General features: G+C 44.4%; 2 protein-coding genes across 6 annotated transcripts; both read right to left on the bottom strand.

The window, feature by feature from the left end:
* Nucleotides 1-1,359: 1,359 nt before the first annotated feature.
* On the bottom strand, nt 1,360-23,852 carry LOC147272662 (rho GTPase-activating protein 20-like). Of its 5 annotated transcripts, none has more exons than XM_086199059.1 (18): nt 23,758-23,852; nt 14,022-14,064; nt 11,743-11,858; nt 8,831-8,916; nt 6,838-7,011; nt 6,591-6,740; nt 6,317-6,358; nt 6,147-6,231; nt 5,999-6,076; nt 5,857-5,923; nt 5,003-5,194; nt 4,752-4,924; nt 4,078-4,242; nt 3,699-3,811; nt 3,426-3,618; nt 3,202-3,316; nt 2,334-2,905; nt 1,360-2,255 (listed from the first exon to the last, which is right to left on the bottom strand). In XM_086199059.1, exons 3-18 carry the CDS (start codon nt 11,824-11,826, stop codon nt 1,599-1,601), a joined length of 2,946 nt encoding a protein of 981 aa, XP_086055185.1. In that variant the 5' UTR covers nt 11,827-11,858; nt 14,022-14,064; nt 23,758-23,852; the 3' UTR covers nt 1,360-1,598. The 5 variants fall into 5 exon arrangements, with proteins under 5 accessions (XP_086055185.1, XP_086055168.1, XP_086055176.1 ...); XM_086199042.1 differs by having other exon boundaries at nt 11,743-11,863; nt 23,758-23,850; XM_086199050.1 differs by lacking the exon at nt 23,758-23,852 and adding an exon at nt 15,063-15,438 and having other exon boundaries at nt 11,743-11,863.
* pspc1 (paraspeckle component 1) lies at nt 15,582-26,304 on the bottom strand. The gene is made up of 10 exons (XM_086199085.1): nt 25,824-26,304; nt 24,930-25,079; nt 24,681-24,832; nt 24,495-24,590; nt 24,213-24,409; nt 24,033-24,117; nt 23,758-23,863; nt 20,368-20,425; nt 16,856-16,992; nt 15,582-16,473 (listed from the first exon to the last, which is right to left on the bottom strand). The coding sequence occupies exons 1-10, from the start codon at nt 26,202-26,204 to the stop codon at nt 16,261-16,263; spliced, it is 1,575 nt and encodes a 524-aa protein (XP_086055211.1). The 5' UTR covers nt 26,205-26,304; the 3' UTR covers nt 15,582-16,260.
* Between the last annotated feature and the right edge of the window lie 34 nt (nt 26,305-26,338).

Genomic DNA, 26,338 nt, shown 5'->3' with positions numbered 1-26,338 from the left:
CAATGAAGCGCTGGTGTTTGACCTTAAACTAAGCAGCGTCGTCTTCTAAACACACACAATGTCTGCTTATCAAATTACCATGCAGCTGTGAAAGGGGGAGTCAAGTTCTTCAGATGTGGGGTTGGATGAGACACTGATGGGGGGGGGGGGGGGGGCGTCAATATAGCAATGTAATCTTGATATAAAATTGATTTTCCAGGTCTGAATGTTTTTCCAACTTTGAATAGTTCAGCTTTTAGATCGTAAATATGATGACTTCAGTGGAATCGGCTAAATTGCAGTCCTGTTATTTATGAATTGAAGTTAATTGAGGTATTATTTGACTGAATTATCCGTGAGGTCTGACCCACGTTTACAGCAGCTTGTATTTACAGTCTAGGATCATCTGATGCGGGGACGTGTCTCTGCTGCTGGAGCCGGTCAGTGGGTCCTGAGGGGAGAGTCGGGGAAGCTGCCGCCGCCGTAGCAGCAGCACAAACGCCATCAGCTGCTCACGAGGCCCGCCGGCTCAGCCGAAGGCGTCCCTTCACCTGCCTGATGAAGCTGTTTTCTTTGGGGACCATGTTGTTCAACGTCGTATTCCTGTGCGCAGCCTGCTGCACGTAGGAATGTGGACATTGTGAAACGTCGTCCCCAAAGAAAACAGGCAGGTGAAGGGACGCCTCCAGCTGAGCCGGCGGGCCTCGTGAGCAGCTGATGGCGTTTGTGCGTCCCCGACTCTCCCCTCAGGACCCACTGACTGGCTCCAGCAGCAGAGACATGAGTGGACGTCAGTGTCTCAGAGATCCCACATTAAAATAACCCAACTTTCCCTTTTAATGTTTGAATCCAATGTAGCACAAATGCTTTATTGTCCATTAGAAGTGGTGACTGAATATTACCCATAATCCTCTAAGCTGCAACTGGTTCACAATGACAGAAGGCAACACTGTTCATTGGCAGGGTTCAGCTTTGGCCTAAAATGGTTCTTAAAAAAACAAAACACACAGAAGCAGCGGCCCACACGCAGCAGGTAACATCTGGATTCATGGCAGTCAAGTCTCAAGTTGTGTTTCTCCCGTCTCCGCAGGGATCGTTCAGCCACCACCCCCTCACGCGGCCGACCGTCCGCTGAAGTAAGTCAGTCCACAGACGCACCTGGAGGTCCTCAGGTAGGAGGCGTGGCGGTGAAACCCTAACAGCATCCTGTGAATACATGAAGTCATCAAGTGTCTCCTTACTGGTCAGGTGAGGAAATCCAGGTGTGCTGAGTCCTTGGTGACAACACCCTCCACCTCCATATTCCTCCATGCAGCTTGCTGGGTGGAGGAATATGGAGGTGGAGGGTGTTGTCACCAACGACTCAGCACACCTGGATTTCCTCACCTGACCAGTAAGGAGACACTTGATGTCTTTATCATGTATTCAGAGTTTTCATCCCCAGTCGCTGCAGCTGTTTGGGTTTCACGGCCACGCCTCAGCTGAGGGGCCCCACCAGTCTGAGAGTGGAGGTCCTGGCTGAATGGTCCCCACACAAATTTTTTTGAAAAAAAGTTGTCCAAGGAAACACAGCCAAATTTCAAAATTTTATTCATGTGGGCCTGGTGTTGTGCGACGCGTCAGACGTAAGACTCCTCCGCAAACAGCAGCTGGTCTAGATCCACGTCAGGGGGGGCGTTGCTGCATCTCTTCAGCCACTCCCTGTGAGTCTCCACTAGGGCGAGCGCCACCTGCTGGCTGCTGTGTGGGTTGCTGTGGGGGTGAGATGAGAAGTAGTCCCTTACTGCTTTGGTGGCATATGGTGAGATGCAGAACAGAGCATCCACTGGCTTCCCCTCCAAGTCCACCGCAGACACTTTCAGTCCTGGGTCACTTGGCAGCCTGGCCCGAGTGAGGGTGGCACCATCACATGGGCCAGGCTCAGAGCGCCGGCGCTGGCCGAGCCTGGTGTTGCAGGCGTCCTCCTCCTCAGAGTGGGACTTGTGTCTCCTGAAGAGAGACAGACAAGGCCCACTCCTGGACAACAAAGAGGGGGACGACTGTTTTTGCTCACCATCTGCTGCCCGCCGCTTGGGGGTGATGTCACCTCTGCTGCTGGGATGAGGGGAGCCTGAAGGATGGAACCAGGGTGACTTCGGAACATGAAGGTTCCCTGTGGAGCGGTGATGGAGGGGCGGGCCGGAGACATCCTTCTTCAGAGGTGTCACATGACCTCCAGCATCGCTGGAGATGCCTTTGCCTCGCCCCAGGGTGGCGGTGTTGTCTGAGGCGCCTCCCTACATGTAGAAAGCAAACCCATGTCAGAATTAAAAGTCTAAACCGTGCAGCGTGTGGACATCGGTGTTGTGACTCACCCTCATCTTGTCATCTTCACTCTCCTGCTGCGTTAGCGACAGGCGGCGGTCCTTCCTCAGCCAGGAGTTCGGGTGGAGACCCCCGCAGCCTTTCAGGGTGCCCCGCTGGAGTGGCTGTTTTAGGGCAGAGGCTGTGGGTGCAGGTGGGTTAAGGCCCCGGCTGGTGGCCCAGGTTTGTCCATTGCTGAGGGAGTCAAGAGAGTCCAGGGAGGAGGGGGTGGGGGCCCCAGACTTGGGCTTCGTGGAGAGCCCCTCCTCACCCTCAGTGCTCCCTGTAGCACACGGCTGAAGCTTGGCCACGTACATCAAGGCAGGCTCAGAGCGCCGCCGCTGTCTGCGCTGCCCCTCAAGAGACAGAGAGTCCAGGTCCGGCTGAGGGCTCCTTCCCCCGGTCAGCGGGTCTGGGTCCCCGTCGTAGTCGCTGAAGGTGAGGATGGAGTCCAGGCTGCCGTGTCTGGGTTTGATTCTGAGACGTCGCCTGCTGCAGAAACCTGGCGACCCCCCGCTGCTGTTGTCCAACTCGTTCTCCAGGCTGTCATAGGACGAGTCGGTCAGAGGGTCCGTCCACACGTCTGGGGGGGGGGAGATGACTCACTTACACATCAATAGCTTAAGAAGCAAGAACTTTATCCTGCTGTGCTTTAATAAGAGACAATAATAAAGAGAAACTATGACATTGCACCCCAGTGAATCTGCTATGTTACTCAGGGTGGGTGGTTCTAACAACAAGCTGAAGGCTCAACTCCTCAGGATACCAGATAGAATCAGGCAACTCCTCCACATGACTGCAGTTTTTGTCTCATATCAAAATCCAAGCGTACAAATACGGCCTGTTTATGACGCTAACTGAGCGAGCACGTTGACATACCTGAACTCATCTCCTCGGTGTTGCGTCTTCGTGGTGGTCCTCCGTACAGGGACGTGGGCTCGACTCCCAGAATCTGCTGACAGTGTTCGATCATGAACTTCACCAGCTCACAAACCTGCGGTGGAGAACCAACAGAACCGTCAGCAGGGGATCGTTAACTCTTGTCTCCTGTCCAAGGCTGAAGAGCCTCGAGAGTGAACAGCTGCTGCTCAACAGTCTCCCACCTTCTTGGTGCCGGCCCCCTCCACCTCAGGGCTGCACGGTGCTCCAGGGGGCCAAAGCATGCTGGGAGCAATGCACACGGATAAATTAAAGCTGGTCATCTGGTTCTCGTGGGCATTGGTCTGGATGCCGTGTAGCATGGCTAGCAGGTAGCGTAGCAGCAGGATGTTGTCTCTGGGCAGGCGGCTGATCATCCTGCAGGACGAGAGGAGACAAAGGCTGGTTGGGGCTGCAACTGTCAAGCTACATGAGCTAACGAGTGTACCATCGCACACCTCTTTATGTCCTGCACCTGCTCTTCCTCCTCCTCTTCATCCTCCAATGTGTCCGTCCACTCTCCATGCAGCTCACAACACAACAGGCTGCCCGGGATGCTGCGCAGGAAATCCTGAACACGTCAACAACAACATGTGTCATTAACGTGGATTATTTCATGGCCAATTAACTTTTATGTAATGTGCGTGTGTGTGAGATTCATCTTCATTGATAAACATGGCTGCTGCTGCTGAGCAGATAAACACAGTTCAAGCAAAGAAGCTCTTAATCATTCATCCAGATAATGTCAGATTACATTTACAAACCCATGAACAGTGTGTCCCCCCTGAGGCTGAGCAGATTAAATATGAGGGTTGATCAGGTGGCTGACACTGATACCTTAAAGACCCCCGCGATGATGAAGATGTGGTCTCGTGTCAGAGGGAGATGAAACTCGCCGGCATCCAGGGAGTCCCGCAGCTCTCTGACAGCACGAGCTCCCGCCGGACGACGGAAGATCCCCCGCGTCCACGAACCCTCGTGGTACAGGAATGTCAGCATGTCCTGGTGGAGGACGACAGATACTCAAGGTCTTCCGTGTGCATTCACTTTAGTTTTAAATTCTAAATAAAATTCCTGGTAAAAATGAGGAATGTGTCAGTGGGTTTTTTCCTACAGTGCATAATGTGACATCAGCGACTTCCATGTTACCCAGTTAGTAACAATGTTTTAAATAATGAGCTGACGTCGTCACAACATAATGCAGACTTGTACTATTCATTAATTCAAGCTTTGTCACATCTCTCCTCCAGACAACGAGCAAACATTTTTAAAAAGCTTGTTTTGTGAATGGAGTTTGGCTCAGATCAGCCACACATGTAAATGTTATATCATTTTTAGAAAGAGTTCAGTACATTAAAACCTGCACAAGTGAGAAGATGACATTTACATTCCAAAATGAAAACTGTTTGTAGTAAGAAAGTAAGTCTCAGTTTATCCTGTCTGCAGAGGCATGATGGGACTTGTAGGCGGCCATCATCAGAGCCACTTGTAGATTATTCATCAACACCCACCATCACAGGTTTGGGCAGCGCGTCCTCCAAGCACACGGAACTGAGCGGTCGGCCGAACAAGCAGCCGCGGGCGGCGCCAGACAGAGGTAAGTCGTTCAGGTGAGAGGAGGAGCCTCGCCAGAAGGCCCAGGTGATCAGGGAACGCCTCCTTTTAAATGACTTCTGAGAGAAATCTGAAGACACCACAGCATCTCAGACGGTGAGCAAACACGGTTTAAGTTTCAGTATGATGGTGATGATGATGATCTCACCTGCCGCCACAGGCTGCTGAAGCATTTCCATGGGGCGGGGCTTTAGGATGAACTGGCAATGCCTGGACATCTGCAGCTGCTCCACCTGCATGACCCTACGTCTGTCAGCAGGTGAGGTGTTCCTGCTGCTGCCTCCATAACTCAGCGCTTGTCTCACATGACTCATCTGGATGCTGAAGGGAAACTCATGACCTGAGACCAAGAGGGAGGGCGAGGGAGTGTCAGCGCCGGGAGGCTCCACGTGCTCGCGACAAAACATCAACACTACGTGACCTCGGCTGCACACACTTATGTCTGAGAATAAGTGATACCAGTGTGTTTATGACAAGGAGGAGGCGCCGGCAGGACAACAGAGCCGGTTTGTGTGGAATTAAGTTGAAACTGAGTCACGCAGCCTGTTTGGGAGACGAGTGCTGCATGAAAACAACTATTTTAAGATCTGTTATTGAAACACACTCGCTTCGAAATCTAATATCTTGTCTCCATGACGACGCGAAAGGCCCTAAGAGATCCTCTCTCCGTCAATCAAGTCTCTTAATGTCTCTCTGACACATTCTGAACTTTAACAGAAATAGTGCTGCAGCATGTGGAGGGATAATGGAGTCCAGTGGCAGGATTTAACCTCAGCCGACCTGCTGATGAGCAGCTGATGCACTTGTTGTCTGAGAGAAGAGCTGCAGCTGTGACTTATTTATAATCCACTCTGAATGCTGCTGTCTCCCTTTTTAAGCTGCTCAAAATGAGATTTTCCTGGAAAAGCTCAGAAGATCCTCGACCTGTGCAACACTGATGCTAACGTAAAAGGTTTTTGGAGGGCGGAGCTTCTTTAGAAAGAGTAAACAGACAACAAATACCTATCAGAGGGTAGGGGGTGTTGTCTCTCTTGGAGATGACCCACAGCTGGTAGTCCTTCACATTCCCCTGAACAGAAACAAGAAGTCAAGCATCCAAACAGGAAGCTGATGTAGGAAGATGCGACTCACCCGTGTTACTCACTATGATGCTGAACTGCTGCAGAGCCAGTCGGATCACCTCATTGGTTGAATCCCAGTTACTGACAGGAAGTGTCTTGGTCTGATCGGGAGAGGAGGGGGTTAACAACACAGACAAACACAAGCTCCTGAAGGTATCACAGTAAACTTACCACAGCGTAAGTGTTGATTCCCTTCCCGTACACTCTCAACGGGATGGTTTTAGGCTCTTCCTTCTCTTTCTCTTCTTTGATGTGACTAAAGAGAAGGCAAAGAACAGGTTTAAATTCATCTCTCGTACACAAACACACTCTCTCAAACACACATTGACGTTTGAGTTTACCTTTTGAGGAGCGACAGCCATCTCTCTTTCTGCTCCACTGAGCTGAGGAGAACAAGGAGGAGCAACGTTCCAGCATCACTAACATGTTTACTACTGCAGTATAAACACATTTTACTGCCTCTGACGTGAAGCAGAGTGACCCAGTTTATACCAGTGACATGTTTGACTGCTAACTTTCCCATTAAATAGTCCGTTTAAACAAATGTCAAGCGCTGGTATTAACATCTGCCAGAGCCACTAGTGATTCTCTCTGTGACCAGCAGGGGGCCAGTACCTGAAGGTAGCGACACAGTTGCAGGTGGGCCAGCCCATGACGAAGCTCCTCTCTGGGTTAGTGCTCCCCTCACACACCTCCTCCATGCAGCTGGCTGTCCACATCTCACACACACTCACCACGGCCTTCTGTTTGAACTGGTTGGCTGACCTGAACACACACACACACACACACACATACACACACTTACTTTAATTCCCTGCTGAACAACAACTACAACAACGAGGAGCCACCACAATATGCTTACTTGGCTTTAGCGATGACGAGCAGGTCGTTGAACATGAAGAGGTGTCTGTCCTGCGTCTGCATGCCGGTCTTTAGCTGAGCGTGTCCGTGGAGGAGGAAGGACCTCTCATAAGAGGTCAGGAAGGACTTGACCAGTGGGCAGGTCTCTGGGCACACGGGGACCAGGAAGCTCTCTCTGAAACCAAACACACCAGCATCTTACATCAAATCTCTACTTACTGAATACGTTCCAAATGACTGGCTGCTAATGCTAACGCTAAGCAGCAGTTTAGTTATTGATTGAGCTGAAGTTTGAGGTTGTCAGCTCAGTGTCTCTTTGTCACACTTTCTTCTGATGTCTCGATTGGCTCACTTTAAGAGCTGGACTCTTGATGTCCCTGGTCCTAACTGCCGCCCCCACTGATGTTGCATGATCCCCATCTGACTTGTGTTGGATTCAATAGAGATCAAAGTCGTTCAGTAAGCTGCGTTATGTATTTTGATGTGACTGAGTGCGCGGGAAGGTCAGGTCAAACAAACAAGCATCTTTAGATGATGTTTCCCTCTGCAGAGTCACAGCAGGGAAAGGGTTAATGAATGGGCCATCACTACGGGTGTGGTTTAGCGCTGCTTTACAGCTTGCTTTGCTAACCAGAGCTAACTAGCTTCAGATAATATATTCCAAACCACCTCACCCATGCTAGATAGCTTAGCACAATGAATGGTAATGGATAAGTGTGAGCATACATCAAATACACTTTAGCTGCATCAAACGGCAGATTACTAGCCATGAAACAATAATCTAGAATGACACAATGTTATAATTTTAAAATCACACACTTGGTCTGAACTAATTTCCTAACTGGGCATCGTGATTTGATGTAGCACTTCAAAATAATAATAAAAACAATTTGTTAGCATCTAAAAGAGCGTCTGCTGTAGCTAATCGTAGCTGACTTTGTTGGAGAGGATGAGGACAATCCAACATCCTCAACCTGATCTATTTGATGACTTTTGTCTGAGGTATGCTAACCCTTACCATCCACTACCATTCATTGTGCTGCGCTAACTAGCACTGGTGAGGTGGTTTGTTGTGTATTATCTGAAGCTTGTTAGCTCTAGTTAGCGTGAAGCCAGTTGATATAGCAAGCTGCAAAGGAGTAAAAAGTTTCTAGCCTCTTGTCTGGCTCTAAATCGGATGCTGAATGATTTTATTTTCACAAATAGTTGATGGGTTCATTTCGCTAATTTATTCCAGGAAAACTACAGACACTGTAAGCTTCTTGTTATTAAAGGTTTAAAAAAAAAAAAAAGTTTAGGATTTTTGTGTTTTACCATCCACATCCTCACCCTCTCTCTGAGCTGGGTGCTCTACTTCTACAGGAGCTTTTTAATTCAATTATTTCTTCTTCACTTTCCCGTCCACACAGTTGAAGACAAAACTATTAATAGATGCCTGATCCTCTCGTAAGTCTGGTTACACAGGGATTAGCTGAGTGGACGCTACCTAACCAAGGGTTACGGCCAGGCCACTTTGTGTGCGAGTGTTTGTGTGTGTTTGGAGACAGTGGTGTGACCTCGAGGACCTGAGTTTAAGAACAAGGTTCTAGTGTTGCTGAGGAGAACTGACCTAGTCACCCTGCAGACAATATGTTCTATCAGTCATCTGATCCATTTCCCTACAGGTCTGGGTGAGGAACACAAATTTACTTGACAAACTACATGACCCTGCTTCAAAATTCCAACATTTTAATCTAAAATTATTCACATAATGGGGGAAATCAACTCCTAAAATAGATCTCACACTCATGGGATTTTGGAGAGCTAAAGAACTGAGGGGTATTAAAGGGTGACTTAACCATGTTTGGCTTCAATTCAATTACCCCCCGAAAAGATGACGTCTACCAACATCCAGGAATTATAAAACCTTTTAGAACTAATATCACTGCCATTAGCAGGCAAGAGATAACAACTCATAGATTAATGACATCCTCAGAGTCGATCCAGATCATTACCTGGAGATGGTCTTGGACCTGGTGAGAGCCTTGGTGATGACCAGAGACGGAGCAGACTGACGACGGTAACTCTGAGACTTCATCCGCTGAAAGACAAACAGACAGATAAGGACACATATCCAGGAGAATGTACACTGAACTTCCTTAAACCGTGTTTGCAAGCTACTTCGAAGCTTAATTCTGAGGTGCGCTAACACTTCTCATCGACTACCTGTGCTTGTGCTAAGCTAACTAGCTTGGGTTGTTGCGTTCCTTTTAAATAAGCGAGTAAACATCAACGTTCTGACAATGCTGGGTGTTCCTAACATCCATTCTCTCTCTCCAAAGACCTCCAGAAGCACTCAGACAGCTTTGCTTCAGTTCTTACATCATGTTCATGCTCACTTTCATTACATAAGCTTGCTCATGCTCAGCTCATTCATCACAGCCCGGTGGCCTCCACAATGACAAACAGAAGCGGCCGACTGAAGCTGCAGGAATGCTGGAACATGAGATCAGCCGGGTGATGACGGACCAGCCTCTGTCTGATAACCTTTCTCACACTTTTGCTGCACGTCTAACACGGCAGAAATTCACACTCCAGTGTTAAAAATGCAACGTTTCTGGTCCGATAGTGGATTTATAATGTGTTTTGAAATGCATAAATATCGAAATGCTTGGCATGATCGCATTATCCTACTTTGCCCACGAGGATCATTACAGGTGCATTTAATCTAATTGTGGAAGGATTTGAGAGAGTGAAACAGGGTGACAAATGCACAGGCACAGTTCCGTCTTTGTTTGTCAGATTAACACACTGTTACTGTGCATTGTCACAGCTCAACACGGTCGCTCTCTCCCGCCAGAGGAAAGGAAGTTCTGATGCTAACCTCTCAAAATTTTGCAGCTTAATTAAGTTTCGCATCTGCTAATTAGCTTTAAATACGAAGTGCAAGAGAAGTTACCACATCCTGACAGGAACAGGAGTGTTCACCAAATTTAAAGGCACTTTTACTCGAAATAATACACAATGACCTCATAATGGGGCTTGAGGGGGGATCGCTAAATGTTATCATGACTGTTCAAGTAGCATCGGCGTCTTCTGCTAGCACACGTTCTAACACACAGGGTGCTGGAGCATTCCATCGTCATCTTCCGCTTATTCCTACTAGTAGGGGGGCTGGAGCCTATCACAGCATCTACTGGCGAGAGGTGGGTACACCCTGGACAGGTCGCCATGCTGGAGCATTCACATCTGCTAAAATGTGAATTAGCTGCACCATTGCTCCAACATCGGCCGAGACCCTGTTACGTTTGTGATGCATCTCATGATCGCGATCTAGCTGTTACACATGTGCTAAAACACAGTTGCTAAGAGCTAGCGTTACACTGACAGTGGCTAGCAGCAGGGTCTCGTTTTGACTTCTTAGCTTCCTCCTGTAACATCATCTTCAATCATTTCACCTCCTGACAGGATTTCTGTGCCAGACTTCAGAAGCTCGCGGTAGCTCCTTCTTGAATGATCAACATCTTCCGAGCTCAGAGGAGGAATGAAAGGTGCATCATAATCTTGCACAACAGTGCTTTGAAAGGTCATGGGATTATTTATGGACTGGCTGACCTGCGTCACAGTACCAGATGTGTCTGGAAACATCAGTCCCCCTCCATCCGACATGCGTCTGACATTTCACAATGTAATATTATTGATTTAAGCAGGTCGCAGGCTGGTGCAACATTCCTTAACACGGCGTCCAAAGATAAACTAACATAAGCGATCGTGGATTTGAGTCCGTCTGCTCGAATGTGACTGGCTGGCTTACAAAACACAAAGACGTTCAGACTCAAACTCCTGGATTCAATGAATGACGCCCGACAAAGGTGAAACATTAACAGTGTGACTCCCAGTGATGGATTCATCTCTTTTATCAAGGCAGCTAGTTTATTATCGGGGGGACGGACGGACAGACTGTCCTCCAGATTAGCTGCTACATCCTCACATTTCATATGAGGGTCAAAGGTCAGAGGAATAAGGCTGCTGTGTTTGCTCTGGTACGTCTGAGTTGCCATGGCATCTGCAGACGAGTGAAATATTTCTGTATTTTACATCACAACACAGATTTGGGGGGGGGCGATGTAAGAATCATTAATGAAAACAAGGATGTAGAGCAAAGCCTCCACTATAGAGAATCAAGAGAACTTTTTGGATTGTAAAATTATTCAAACTATGAACAGAGTTCAAGAGGGCAAAAAGCAACAAAACACCAACACTGACTTTTATTAACCCTCCAAATTATTGTCCTCTGATGGTTTTGTTCCCCTAGTAGGGATTCTAGCAACATGCTAACACACTTGGACAAATCCTTGTTGTCGTGTTTCATCTTAGTGTGTGTGTGACTGAAGGTGATGTGTTAACACACACACACAAACACACATCCCAGATGCCTTTCTAACTATCATGAGAATTTACCAATGGACCATCAACCAGACTACAGGTAATAGTTAGTTTGGTACTTATCACTGGTCAAGCTTCTCACCAGGTGGCAACTTTTATCCTGGAGCTCAAAGCACTTTGCCGTTCAATATTACTTTCTAAAATAATCAGTAATTTATTGATTAGTTTTAAGGTTAGCAAATAAAATATTAGTATTTATCTTTAAAATCAACTGATATAATTAGGAGAGCAGATAAGAGAGAAAGGGGAAACTTTTAATTTGGAAATACTAATACCTGTGAAATTAAGCAAAGAATTCAAATATAGATTTTCAAAATAAAAAAAATCCCACCATTTCCTAAAACTCCTCCACGTAGCAGCGCAAATTATGTTTGTTTTTCCGCCTGCCTGGTGAAGTCGGTGATGAAGCTTCAGTATTTCGTGTCATGAAACGTCTACCAGAGTCCTATCAGGGGTGAGGGTGCGTCTATCACGGATATACCCGTTTGTTGTCGTGCTGTCCGCCGCCCCGGCTAAGACCGTCCTGCTGCTGCTGCTGCTGCTGCTGCGGAGACATGTTGTCCATCAGCCTGCAGACGCTCCCGGATCAGTGTCCAGCTGTCCTTAGGTGTTGCAGGGCAGAAGAAAATCCCATTAATACGCGCCGTCTCCGGGACAAACACAGCATCTCAACACACACGTGATAAAAAGCCACTAGAAACTCAAGAGCCCGAGAACCGCGCGCTTCAACAGCTGGCAGATCTCCGAGGAGGGAGGGAGGGAGGGGGCGAAGTTCAGCAACCGACTTGTCTCCTCGACACCTCGGAACGAAGCTCCTGTCTGGATTAGCGGCGGCTGCGCCACCTCTTAATGCGCCTTTACGCGCGGCACGGCGCGGAGGCGGCGCCAATACGCTGCAGAAAATAGGTCTCCATCATTAACCGCTGCGGTACCCTCGCTCTCGCGCGCACACGCAGTAGTACAGACTCAAGTTCGAACTCGTGGACAACAGCGCGAGTTTGTTAAATTTCATACCAGCCTGTTACTTAAGACTGCGCACTTCATAATTACATGATTTGTTTTACTTCACCAGTTTCAGGAGCCAGCCGACAGTCCCAGCAAGTCCAAAAATTAATTTAAAACTACCTCTTGTTCAACTTTTTTCTTCTTTTTTTTTTTTTTTACAATTTTTTCTTTTTAATCAGAGTTGCCGGTTATAACAGCGTCTTTTAACAAGTTATAACAGGAAGACAAAGATGGCGTTTTATCGTCAATCACTGGTGCAATGCCAGCATCCGGACAACACCGAGGTCTCTAATGTAACGATACATCCTTCCAGTAGATTATCTCAGTACCTGTAAATTTGGATATTAGCCATGGATCGATAATAATCCATAATTATTTTTTATCTCAAACCTCACACTCAAGGCGACTCTCCTCCTGGATCTCTAGTTGTTCTGACACAAACTAAGGTGGCCTAATTTTAACCCATTCAAACTCTCCACAACAGCGCTGGCTCCTTGGTGGATTTTTTTTTTTTTTTAAGATCTCATCACATACTGTGTCATTTCTGAACTTTGATATTGTTGTATGATCATTTTGTAATTGTTTATTATATGAGTGGATCTCATCGTGAATACGTCCCAGGGATAAACTGAAGAAAGGTGTTGATCAGGAATCCCAGTGCGTGGGGGAAGCGGGTCAGTCTGGTCTGGAACAACCGATCTACCAATGTAGAACACATCCAACTCTGACACAAGGCCAATCTCCTGCTGCAGCTTCAGTAAAGGCATCCAAAACACCCCGTCTGGAACTCTTCCAAAGAGAAACCTGACTATTGCCCCGAAATCGATTGTCCTTCTAGAAGTGGGCCACAAACTGGGCTAAAGACGAACCAGGCCACCAAGTGAGACGTGGAGAATATTCAGTCCCCAAATTGGCCACAATCAGCCCCGTTAAAAGTGGATCACTTCAATGATGCTGATAATGAGCAGCCTTGGGCATGGCGAAGAAAAGCAGCACACTCGTTCTCGCTGGTTCCCTCCCGTCCTGCTGCAAACACTCGTCTCCATCCATCAGGTAGTTCTGACTGATGGAGAGAGCGTTTATCAACACAGAAGTAGTTCACTTATTCTAAATACGACCGGGTGGAGGCTCTAACTTGTTTCTCCACAACACTCCAGGGAGAAAACTAAGTTACACACGGAGGTAAGAAGACAACAGCAACGCAGTTTTAAAATCACTTTTATTTCAAACACGTACATTTGAAGACCTACTGGTGGAATTACTCCGATCAGAAGTGAGTGAAGAAATATGTCGCATCACCATTGATGAATAGAACCATTTATCCAACACTGGAAACATGCTTGGTGATGGACGCCACGTATGAACCCAGCCGTCCCCTTCAACTTCTACTGGAATGATTTTTAAAGCTGTGATTTGATTTAAAAAAAAAAAAACAACAACAAAAAAACGCATCTTCAGAAAGATGCTGCTCATTTTTCTGGATTTCCTCTGGACGGCGCAGCTTCCTGCTTCTCATGATTTATTTAAGGTTTTTAAATTTACTGATATCATATTTAGACGGATCAAGTTTCAGGTCCTCGGGGCTTCATACGGCCCTCACACCGATTCAAACAGGCCCCCTCGACCTCTAAGTTTACTGCGATGTGGTTTGTTTGAAACGAACGAAAGACGACTGACTGGTCTCACAAACAAACACTTTTTGGATGGAAATGTTCAAACAGTTCATGTTCTAACTCCGTGTGTGTTTGGATTTACCTGTTCATAAGCCACATGACAAGAGGCAGGTCAGACGCAGCGCCTGAAAGAGAGGAAGAAAAAAAAAAAGACACTTTAAAACCAACAAACCAATTAAAGAAGATATTTAAACTGGAAAAATTCCCAGTTTTGAGCCTGTTCATTCTCAAATCCAAGTGTCCGTGGATTCCTGGGCTCACAGCTGGACAAGGACGACGTGGATAATACTGGACAAAGTTTTCAGCAGTTTTGATGTTGTTAGCGGTCGCCATTAGCTTTAAGCTAATAATAGATTATTGTTTTTTCTGTAATCTGGAGCCGCAAAGAAGTGATGAAGAAAAAAAAAACAACAACTTGTATTCAATTCATCCAAAAATACTGGCAAAGCCAACAAATGCTTAAAATCCTGAGAGCAATTTACAACATTTATAGTTTATATGCTATTCTTAGCATCGTTGGTACAGCACATCTTCACATTCCCAGCATTTGCTATTTCTATCCTTCTGTTTCCTAATTTTCTTCTCTGAATATTTACAGTTGTTTGCGGGAAAAATAAAAACAAAGACAGTCAGGAAACGACATGAATGACAAAAAAAGCTCTGACATTGATGTAAATCTGCTGTTTTATGGAGTGCTAATGACAAAAGACCAGAAATTGTTGCTAATGTCAGATTCACAGGTCAACTGAGTTGCAGCTCGCTCTTTCACCACTAGGTGTCACTAAATCATTCATTCATGCTTCAGTGCTCCAAGTTGGTTTGAGATTCCTGAGGTATGGCAGGAGTTTCTGTCCACCTGTTTGGCTCGACGACGTTTTGCCGTTATCCTCAGAAAGATCCCAGTCATACATGTCAGGTTTGGTTGGTTCTCCCTGAGCTGACGTGTCTACATCAACAGCTACTGCAAGCACAACTACTTTATCGACATTCACTACGGAGATCAGAAGTACGCAACACTGATATTTGACATGCAGCACCTGAGGGAAAGGCATACTAAATCAAACACAGATCTACTGAGTGTCATCACCACAAAATACAAAAAGAAATGAAAAAAGTATATTACCTGTTATAAAACTACTCTTTTGCATCCATGATACTTGGTATTCCCCGATCCCCAGATCCAGAGACCAAACGATTGTGGGGTCAGAACCAGGGCCACATGTCATGTGATGCAATAGATGTTTGACTATGCACACACACACACACCTTGCAGATACATACAAACTCTCCAGAAATGATAAAATATATATATATTGCATTTAGTTTTGGAAACCGTATTGCACAGCTCTCACCCTCACAGAGAAGAGTCCACATGCTTTTGTCCCAGATGTATCGAGTGAATTAAAAATGACTGACGCGTCAAACCCAAATCTGCTGACATCTACTGGTGAAGTACGTCAATCCTGGTGTTTGGTTCTAGGTGATGTCACAACAGATGGAGGACATCGGCCAGAACAAACCATCAGCTGACAGCAGGTGACAAGTTTAGTCAACTGTGCCCGCCTTCACACAGGTTTGAGCTTAGAGAGCCTGAAAACACCTCGTCAGACGAGTGGCTGTTGTCACACGTTTTGATTTATTATGAAGTGGCAGGGTACTTCAAATACTTCATCCAGTCCTTATACTTTCTTTATGGTCTGTTTTACAGGCAGGTATTTCTATCAAATGAACAAGAGTGTAAAGTTAAAGGGAGAATGGCATGGATTTTTTTTTTTTTTTTGGAGAACTCAAATTAGAATTCATTTTAAAGAAAGAGACAACTGACTAGAAAGGCTTTATTTCTGTTAACCGTCAAATACAGGATTTGAAGCTGCAGAAACATTCACTCAGCATGATTTCACATCCATGTAGGAAAAGGGCGGAGTCCGACACATCCAGAAATCCATCCGCTGCAGCTTGATATGACTTGTTACATTTTAAAGAGGTTTAACTTTTAGGACCATTAAAACATTTTCCAGTGTTGCAGTAAGCAGCCTTGTTTGATCTGATGCGCAGCTGTGAAAAATTGCCAAGCTGAACAGGAAGACCTTCCTTTACATGCTGTCGAACATATTTGCAGATTTAAATTTTAACACACAAAAACAAAGAGAAGAAAACCTAAAATGTGCTGTAACAATATTTTACATCAACAAAGCATCAACCTGCAGTTTGTCAACGATTTAATCCCTCCGCTGACGAAAGACAAACAAAACTTACTCGTCGTGAAACCAGCAAACGTGTCCATGAGGAAAGGAGGAAGTTCAAAGTTAAACTAACACAAGCTAGTAACGGCGGCGTTTGTTGTTTGGCCCATCAAAGATGCCCCCTACTGGACTTCCCCTTCCAAATCCCGGGGCCGGGCCAACTTGGGGGCCCAAGGGTGGCTGCTGTTGCTGCTGCTGCTGTTGTTGTTGCTGCTGCTGCTGCTGCTGCTGCTGCTTTGGTGACTCGACGTCTTGTCGGCCACCGTGTGGATGGATCATTCTATCGCTTCTCTACAGTATCAAGCCACAAACATCAGGGAGTATGATGTGAAACGTATATAATAAAGATTAAATTATAGGTATCGGTGTATCCAAGGCAAACGATGGGAGTTCAGTGTTTAAGGATGAAGTTGGAAAGTTGAGTCAGAGTTTAGTTTGGTCCAAGTGTTGTCATCCGAGCGAATAAAGACGTGAACCAAGCAGGAGAAGAAAGAGAGAAAAAAAAACTATTAGTGAAGGCTACAGTCTGAGGTCTTCTTTTTTTGGCTTTAATAAGAAGCTTTTACGGTTCGTGCGTTCAGCACTATTGCAAATTACATTTTTTCAAGAGACAGTGGAGGCAATTTTTTGTTTTTTTGGAAAGAAGATGAAATTATTTTGCCAGATACGTTACCATTGCTCCGTTCTCAGACATCAATGGTGCGCCTATATTTGCAGTCCCCTCTGGGCCAACGGTTCCTCCCCTTCCACTCATGCTCATCATTTGACCCTGGTTAGCACTGGGTCCTGCAGAGGCCTGGTTAAAGCCATCTGCACGCAAAACAACGGAGCATCTGTTGGTCACGTGATGCTTCAATGTCATGTCCCCCATGCTCAGTACGGTACATTCTGATATCTGGATGTTAGATTTATATGAAATGTAACGTTGGTTTTTAGTCGACAGCGAGAATGATTAGAGATGCACCGGATCACCTATCAGCAGCAACCAGGAGGAAGCACACTGTTTTGCTACTTTTATTTCTTGTGGCGTCAAAATCACAAAATTGTTAGCCTTAATGACTTATAAATATTTAGTCTGACTTGAAAAGTTTCTGGCTTAAAAACAAAGATAATAAAACACTGAATGAAGGAAACAGACGACAGAGAGGAGCTGTAATCCTACAGTGGTTTGTTTAAGGATGTCATGACTACACAAACAAAACCGGACAAAGAATCGACAGCCATGCTAGCAGCTAGCAGTGCTCTGAGCTACATGCCAACGTGCAAGGATTTGACTCCACCGTGTTCTCCGTCTGGGTTGACATTCCCTTATTTCTTAAGCAGGCACTAATACCACAATGATGGTGATAGACAGAGGCCACCCTCATCATCTGGGGACCTTAAACGTCTTTACAAAGTATCACAATCCATCACCAAATCGTTGTGAGGAGGGAGATCAGCTACTATTTTTTACTCTGGCCTGACACAGAACGTCAACGAGGCCAATCACATTTTTACCTTCAGTCAGATTATGAACTTTCACGCCAACAGACGACAGACTGACACTGTCAATGCTCCACTGCAGCCGTGACGGAAAATGTTATGAAGGTTATTGTACTACACTATAGTAATAATAAACTGGAAATTATGGTGTACAAACGTATACTCTTACAGTTGATGGTACTATAAAACACACACTTTCATGTTATACAATTTGCTGAATAGTCTTTGTAAGCTCAGTGCAGTTTGGCAGCATTATACAAATACTTGATATGAGCAGATAAACCATGTTTCCATCCTGAAATCCACATTTGGAGAGAAAACCTCGGACTGGTGCATCCCTAAAGATTATTACCTGTCATCCAATTACTGTTGGTACTAAAAACTAAAAAAAAAAAAAGCGGTACTGATAGCGCAACTAAAGCCAACAACTTAGTTTAATTTTATAAAACATTGAAGATCCAATTTTATGCGAGTTCATGTCAACAAATAACCAAAAACCAACGTTAATTCAAAATGGTTGTACTACAACATAACAGTATATAACACTGTGTTACAGTTTAAATATGGAAGATGACACAAAACAAGACAGTGAAGGGAACAAAATAAGCTAAAATTTAAGACCAAGTGGTGATTTTCCTCACATTTTTTATTAAAATAAACCTTGAATTGCACATCACCTTTGTCACGACCGGCTATGAATGGATGCAGTTTGTGGTTGTCGCATCTTGTTTCACATGTGAATGCAGGTGAGGGGAGAAGCATCATCAGACAATGCCAGTAGGTCGTAGGTACACATTCCAGCCCATGAGTTCCACCTCTTTTGTTCTAAACACTTGAAGGAATCAGCGCTGAAGTGCTGAACCTGACAACGTAGTAAATAAAGTTCAGCTATCACAGTTTCTGCTTCAAGTATTTCTCTGCTCTTTGTAGTGACAAAGATAAAGGAGACAGCAAACTTTTGGATTCTAGGACACTGCAGACCAAGTATTTGAAAAACCTGGTCTGCTACTGCCCAGGGATGTGAGTTCATCAATGTAGAAACCACTGGGAAAGTAGTGCTATGCAAACTGTGGACAGATTAGCTTTTAGCTCATTAGATCATCAAATTAGCTCATTATGAATGTACAAAAATGTAAACGTAAAACCGGAAATACACGAAGGCCAAAAATAATGTTCTATCATTAAGAAGAAATGTGTTAAAGTATAGAAATAATCTACATAAATTCATTAAACTCTCCAATAATGACTTTTTTTTTTTTAAACCAATAAACCTTTTATTTAGTTCAGTTCTTCTTGAATCCATCTGTCCTGCGTGCTACGTTGACTAAAAATAATCAGGTACGTTCAAGGAAAAATAACTAACTAAAATTGATTATTAATTAACTAAATTCTTACTGCCTGCAAGGACTGACGAGCAGCGACCGTCTCGTGAAACAGACGCGAGGCCTGAATCAGCCCAGGCGTGTCCTTTGTTTTTACTCTGTATGTTCTTATTTTTAACTGTGAGAAGCTGAAGAAGGTGTGTATCAATAAAGCCTTGAAATGTTTCCATCTCAGTGTGCTGATACTGCAGGCCAGTAATTGCTACTGCATGACGTTTCATACATTTCTCTGGCAGCTGGGGCAAATGCACATGAAGGAAACACTGCTTCAACCAAACCTATGGCAATTTCGCATCGACAACGATTCTTGAGTATTTCATTCCAGCATCACTTACATACCTGCACACATGCTTCAAACGCCACCCTGCTCGCGGTTAAAAACAGTTGTACTTTGCGTACTGAGGTGATGTGCAATTCCAGGTAATGTGCAATATTTGAAAGGTTTCGGAGCCGCAGTCTGTAATACATCTATTATCAAAAGCTTAAGCACTCGTCCCCAGCCTCTCATCCTGCACTCAGCAGATGAGCAGCAAAAAAGACTGTTCCAGAATGTATGTGAAGCTTTAGCGCAACTACTGCTGATAAACTCATGTAATCATATTTTAGGTCTTCGATATATTTATCATCGGCTTCCGTAGGCTAACACCCACTTATCAGGCGACGTTCAACCCTGGATTGCTGACCGATTATGAGGTTGAGGAAGCCTGATTCTACAATTCTACAATTTCATTTAGCAGACGCTTTTGTCCAAAGCGAAGCCTGATGCCTCGTTTCCACTTGTCTGTCAACACACCTGCAGCTGGAGAACCCTCTGAGGTCACTGATGTGTCTTTGAACACATCTGAAGGGTTCCATGCACAAAGCACACAAAATTAGGAGAACTTTTCATGGACTTGCAGGTCATACTCCATATATTCTACAGAAAATGACTTTCTAAAAGTCGACATATGTGGAAACGAGGCATGAGCACATGGACTCACACAGGCCAGAGGAGAATATTCTACTTCCTTCCATCCATGCTGCATCATCTTAACAATCGGTGTTTAACTGAGGATGAGAGCTCAGGGACCAGGGAGAACCAAGCTATGAAAACCCACCCCAACACGCCCCATTCCTTATTCTGTTAGTACAGACATACGTTGAGGAGACCTTGATTGAGTTCCTCAGCTTTGTGTTGCATCTCAAGCAACTCCAGTCAATCTTTTCATCATATTGTTGTGAAGGAGTCACTTGGGATACAAGACATGATACAATACACATTGAGGGATTTAAAATCCACTTGTTCTTGTATCAACTGGTCCTTACACAATCATGCCCGTACCTCCTATATTAATGGCTCCACGAGGACCCAGCTCACCCACTCTCATTTCCTGTTCCCTCTGGAAGAAGACAACTTTTTAGCGGATAGCCCACAATACAAAACAGTATGAATAATGAACTGATGACAGCCTGGTGAACGACCTACAGCTGCTGGAGAGAACAATAAAATGCTACAATGTCCTCGACTAATAAAAACCTTGTAAAAGTAGCAACTTCTTCCATACCTCTGTGGATTAACTGCTCACTAATAAGCTTAATAGGCAATCTCCTTAGCACGAATCCAATAAAAATCAGCCCAACGGGCTTCAAATTACCATTTTCACTCACTTCAAGCTATTATTTAGTCAGCTTCCGGACCCTTACTCAAAAAAAAAAAAAAAAAAAATCACGTCTAATCTCTACAACATGTAAACATTCACACAGACCGACACATCAAGCTGAGCCAATTAATGAAGTATGTTCCTCGCCAGCGTGAAAATAAAAGCACGTCGTATTTCTAATCTGATGGTTTTTCTCTCATACACACAATCTGAAGCATATGTTTCATGGGTCCTTGAAAGCCCGGAGTCACGAATGTTGGATGAACATGCTTGAAAAGCCCAATTAAAAGATAATTAGACTGGACACATACAATTTCTGGTGGTAGTAGTTAGAAATGTCACGAGAATGTCAGCTTGGTGTGTCAGCGTTATAACACACACACACACATTCACTCACTCACACACACACACACACTTTACATTCTCTCACAGCAAATGAACTAATTTCACACACACACACACACACACAAAATATCCTCTCATGCTCGCATAAACACAGTGTGACTGAAAAATAAAACAAAAGCAACACTCGTGGATTTCACTGACCTGGATTAAGTCTGATGTAGGGTTCTAATTTTGCCTGACAGTCAATGAAACAAGGTCATCCAGATCAGTGAAAGCTTGCGACTAGGGCTGCACAATTAATTGAAATTAATCGCAAATTGCAATATGGCTTACCGGAATTTTCAAATCGCAGGGAGATACAATATTTGTCAAAGGTTACTTGTGTGTCAAGACGCCATTTTAAGGGTGCTGCAGCTATGTCCTGCTTAACCGCAACATTCTATGGACTACATCATCTGAATTGCTAGATTTTTGTCCAGATCTTAACCAAATTATATCAGTTTCTTCAATGACCAAAGAGAGTGATGTAAACATGAACATTCTCTCTCATATCGCAAATCATGAGGCAATGGCAGTGGAAGTAATTGCAATCAGACACATATTCCAAATGGTGCAGCCCTAATTTCTAGGGGAAGGGACAAACTCAGAACTACCTTCATTTACCAACACCATGTAACAGTAACGTTAACAGTGCAGCTGTACTTCAAGAAAAAGGCTTGGAATTCTGCACAGTCGCAACCTTTCATTCATGAAAACATCTCGCTGATTTCTAAGGCAGAATATAGACAAATTAAGATAATTTCAGTGTAAAAACACCAGAAACTTTGCAACATGAACAAAACCAATGGCAAAAGACTGATGCTTGACCTTTGTATTTCGATACTTACCTGATAAATGGGTCAATATGTTGCAATTATAATAGGACAAGTATTAATGATACAGAAACACAGTCAACAAGCTTCAAGTGTGATGAAACTACAGCACTGTTGCACTAAAGTCTCTGGATGAACATCTACAATCTCTGATCGTGAACAATTATGACAATCTGCAGCCTGTTTTAGCACAAGATGGCAGCAGAGAGGACGACAGCAAGCATCTGTCCAGAAGAGGACAGGTCGCCATCACGAGAACTCAAGACGACACGACTCAAACACTCTAATCAGACATCCACGCATGTGTGTTGTCAGAAAAATCTACAAATGGAAAATGTGACTTCAAGCACATTTCACGTCCACTCCTGTTACTCAGAACTGGTTCTGTACCATAAATCGGCAATATGCTGTGACTTGGTTTCCACGGTACTCTTTTGATACCAAGCCTGTAATATATTGGGATAAAATCATATTGGGACGCACGTATGTAATAGTAGCTACATTTAGTATGTTCAGTAACTGTGTACAAGTATCCTGATATCATTCTAAGAAACTAAAAGAGAAATCCCAAATAAATAAACTACACAGGACGTGGTGCACAGCATAGCAAGTAGTATTTCAGATAAAATTTGTATCTGAAATCCTTCTTACAATGATATCGGTATCAATATACAAATCTCTCTCCTGTGGGCCATTTCAGTCTTTGCAATAATTTAAATACACAAATTGTTAACTGTGCGTAAAAATGGAAAAAGGGAAGCTCACTCCATGAGACAGGACACACATGAACCCCTGATACAACAAAAACCTAACTTTTCATGTCTTCTGCTACAATCATGTGTTCATTAGTGAGCTCTGTGTTGATCAGATCTTAGTGCATGGGCTCGTTACAAGCATGTATAGTGGCAGACTCCCACGGGGCCGCTAAACAGAGCAAAGGATTTGAAAAGAAAGGTTATAAACATAGAAATCAAACACAATATCACAACAATCCCCACCCATAGATCCATTCAACTGAGAGAAAACAACTGGAGCTGCGTCATAGTGCAGCTGCGGATCCGATGTTTTTATACTCAGAGATGCAAAAAACTACAGGATGGAATTTTTTTTTTTAATATTCATTATTCTCCACTTTTCAGTGACAATAGTAAAAAAACAAAAACAAAACAAGTGCACTGTGAGCAAAATTAACTAAAGTAATGCAACAATTTGGTTATTATGGCAACTTTAAACCATTTCTGGGCTGAAACAATGTAAATTGGGAGCAGCAGGAGTGATGCCAACCAACCACTGATGAGAAAGAACCTCTATGGTTGGTTCCATTTAAATGTTCCACATTAAAGAGGCAAATTGTAAACTGTCAGCAAGTAGAGCTTCTTTAAACGATCCAAAAGGAATTCACAGAACATAACAGTACTGGTATTTACAGAAACTTCATATACTTCAATGCAGTACATGTCATACCTCCATCCCTGACAAGTCATTACAAAGTGCAAAGGTCTTTTAGGAAAACAAAAGTCAGCAGTACACTTGGGTTTGATGTTGGTCAAATACAACTTTCTCCTTTTATAATGGTATTCATGAATTCTTTCTTAGAAGCTAATTCTCGTGGTATTAAAATGTACTGCCCGAAAAGATTAGATTTAATCTATAGCGTATATTTCGAGGACGCTCGGTTGGTTTGAGATTTAAAACTGATGCAGCAACTCAAGAATGTGCAACAACTTTGAACAAAGTGGCAACCTGCAGGAGATACTCCAACAGTATGTACCTGTATTAATGTATGAAGGCAACCACTCAAGTGTAGCTGGAGGAGTTCTCTTGTTTTTGCCTGCATGGACTCATTCTACTCACATTGTCCAGGTAGTTTGGTTTGAAGCCTTCTGGCTGGCGTCTCAGGTCTTCCTGTTCTCGATGTCTCATCATTTCCTCCTCTCTTCTTCTTCTCTCCTCCTCATGCCTGCAGAAGGAGAAAACACTGACAAATAAAACCACTAAAATTATGCAAAGACTTGAAGGAGTTGGGCCACCCAGGTTAACTTCCCAAGTCTGGCAACAATTCTAATCACATCAGACTAAATGCCCACAAGAAGCCTCATTGAAAAAAACGAAGTTGAATGGACACACACCTCATCTCTATCTGCTTTCGTCTCTGCAGCTCCTGGTTACGGAGCTCCTCCAGTCGCCTCAGCTCCTCCTGACGTCTCATTAGATCTGGGAGAAAGGAGGAGGAGAACACGATGGAGGAGGACTGGCAGAGGAACAGTGTGGATACTCAAAGACAGACGCTACCAGGCTGGTGACTGTACCTTGTCTCATTAACATGAGCTGATGTTCATGTTTGGCTGACTCCAACTCTGCCTCCAGTTTCTCCTTGGCCTCTTTAATGTTGCGGTCCACCTGGTCTCGTTGCTGTTTCTCCATCTCATCGAGAGCTTTCCAGCGAGACGAGTATTCAAACTCAAACGTTCCCGGCTGGGCGAAACGGGGTGGTTGCTCTCGTTCTCTGGGGGAGGGAGATAAATCTGAACGTAACCAACCCTCATCAGCAGCCTAATAAAGCCTTACTGCCTGATGGGATGAATACTTACTTGAGGTACTTTGGACTCTTCTGTAACAGTTTTTCAGACAGTCCATCCTCGTCATCAATGTGCTCCGACGGTTCCACAATGGCTGGACAAGGAGTACTGAAGAAAACAACAACCAGGAGTCAAACCCTCGAAGCTATCCGTACTAAACTTGCAGTACAGTACAGTACAACCACACACTTCACTCACGTAGTAAGTAGCAGTGCTCCCTCCGTACAGCGCTCCAGAGCTTTACGCGCAGCTGCTTTGTTTGCAAACTCCACAATGCCTCTGCCAGTGGGCCGACCACGGTCATCTGTCACAACAATAGAGCGTTCGACTGGCCCGAACTGTGAAAACGCCTGAGAGGAAAAGACGATGAAGGTCAATATCACTGTTCACAAATGAATACAGTTAACATAACAGTAGAATAGAAGAATAGCTTAATTTGTGCTCTACCTGTTCCAGCAAATCGTTTGTCACTGCTGGTAAGAGGTTCCGCACAGTGAGGGCAGCACCATGCGTGGCGAAACGGACCCTGATTGGCCGATTATTCAACAGGGTCCCATCTAATTCGGCTTTAGCAATCTCTGCTAGTGTACGTGTCTCCTGGAAGACGGAAGAAAAATGGACAGGAGGGATGTAAACGCCCCAGAGGTACAAAGCTAAGCTGCAACTACGTGGTTGTGTCATAGTTGATTAATTTTCCTTCTCCATGATATCACCTGTTTTTGACCACAATATGTCCAAAATAAAAACAAATGCCTATCAAAATCTGCCAGAAGGCAACATGACTTACTCTGACCACCTCCTCACTGAGTCCCATAATCAAAACTTCCAACCTTGTTGGTCAAAGTCACTTTTAGCATCAGCAAAGCTTTCACCAATAATTGGTTGATATTTTGACTCGTTAAGCAGTTAAAATGATTAATTATAACCTGAATTAGAGACTAATTCGGATGTTGTAAATGAATATATATTCACATGTACACACATAATACACAGAAATAATCTCACACACACACTGCTAGATTAAAATGTCAGTATTGACGTCACGTAAGGTCATGACCCACTGACCCACAATAAATGCGTTGTCAGTTTTCTCATAATTTAACGTAAGTAATTGCATACAGTTCAGTGGTTTGTCATGAGATAACACTGGTATTCGGTGTGACATGAATTAAGACGTTAATAAGTGGTGTCAAGTCAATTAGCAACTCTTAGCTAACATAGCAGCTAACTAACTCTTAGCTAACTTAACATTCACACGCAGCAAAACAACAACAAAACCAGTGAGCTTTACTATGTTCTTTAAAATAGTTAATTTATAAAAAGGTATAACTTTATACATACCAACCGAATGAAGCCGAACCCCCGGTCTCGGTTGATAAAAACCTCATTAGTTTGTCCATATTTAGCGAACATGTTTATAAATTCCTCCTCCGGGATATCCAACGGAAGATTCCCGACAAAAAGGCGGGACCTTTGTGTGAAAGTCTTCTCACCAGGCTTTCGAAAACTGGTGATATCCAGAGTCATTTCCGACGGGCCTTCCCCGCTTTCCTCCAGGGCTCCTTCCGCTTGCTCGGCCGCTGCTGACGGAGTCTGCGGCGGCGCTGGGCTGTCTTTGTTCGGGGCTACTTGCTCTGCGGCCGGGGAGTCGGTAACGCGTTTCGTTTGTTGTGGCGAATTGCAACTTTGCAAGTTAGATAGTTGTACATTCCGGTTGGCCATCGTCTTGAAAGTATTTCACGAAATAACATACAAATAAACTTCGCAAGGAACGCGGACGAATCAGCGAAATGTGTTTGTATCTGATTCAAAGATGGCGACGGATGCGCATGCAGCTGGCCAGCAGCGCTACAGCC

Source organism: Aulostomus chinensis, chromosome 1 (genome assembly GCF_037954235.1).
Source record: "Aulostomus chinensis isolate RoL2024-O1b breed Wild chromosome 1, RoL_Achi_v1.0, whole genome shotgun sequence".
NCBI classification, from domain to species: domain Eukaryota; kingdom Metazoa; phylum Chordata; class Actinopteri; order Syngnathiformes; family Aulostomidae; genus Aulostomus; species Aulostomus chinensis.
The sequence above is the reverse complement of the archived record's forward strand: the minus strand, read 5'-3'. Positions and strand labels throughout refer to the sequence as shown.

Coding starts and splice junctions, on each gene's coding strand:
- LOC147272662 (XM_086199059.1), bottom strand. CDS start 11,826: ATGGACAACATGTCTCCGCAGCAGCAGCAGCAGCAGCAGCAGGACGGT. Junction 6,741..6,837: donor CTCGTCATCGCTAAAGCCAA/GTAAGCATATTG, acceptor GTGTGTGTTCAG/GTCAGCCAACCAGTTCAAAC. Junction 5,195..5,856: donor CACCCCCTACCCTCTGATAG/GTATTTGTTGTC, acceptor TCTTGGTCTCAG/GTCATGAGTTTCCCTTCAGC.
- pspc1 (XM_086199085.1), bottom strand. CDS start 26,204: ATGGCCAACCGGAATGTACAACTATCTAACTTGCAAAGTTGCAATTCG. Junction 25,080..25,823: donor GGTTCGGCTTCATTCGGTTG/GTATGTATAAAG, acceptor TCCGTCTTCCAG/GAGACACGTACACTAGCAGA. Junction 16,474..16,855: donor TGTCTGAGAACGGAGCAATG/GTAACGTATCTG, acceptor TTGATACTGTAG/AGAAGCGATAGAATGATCCA.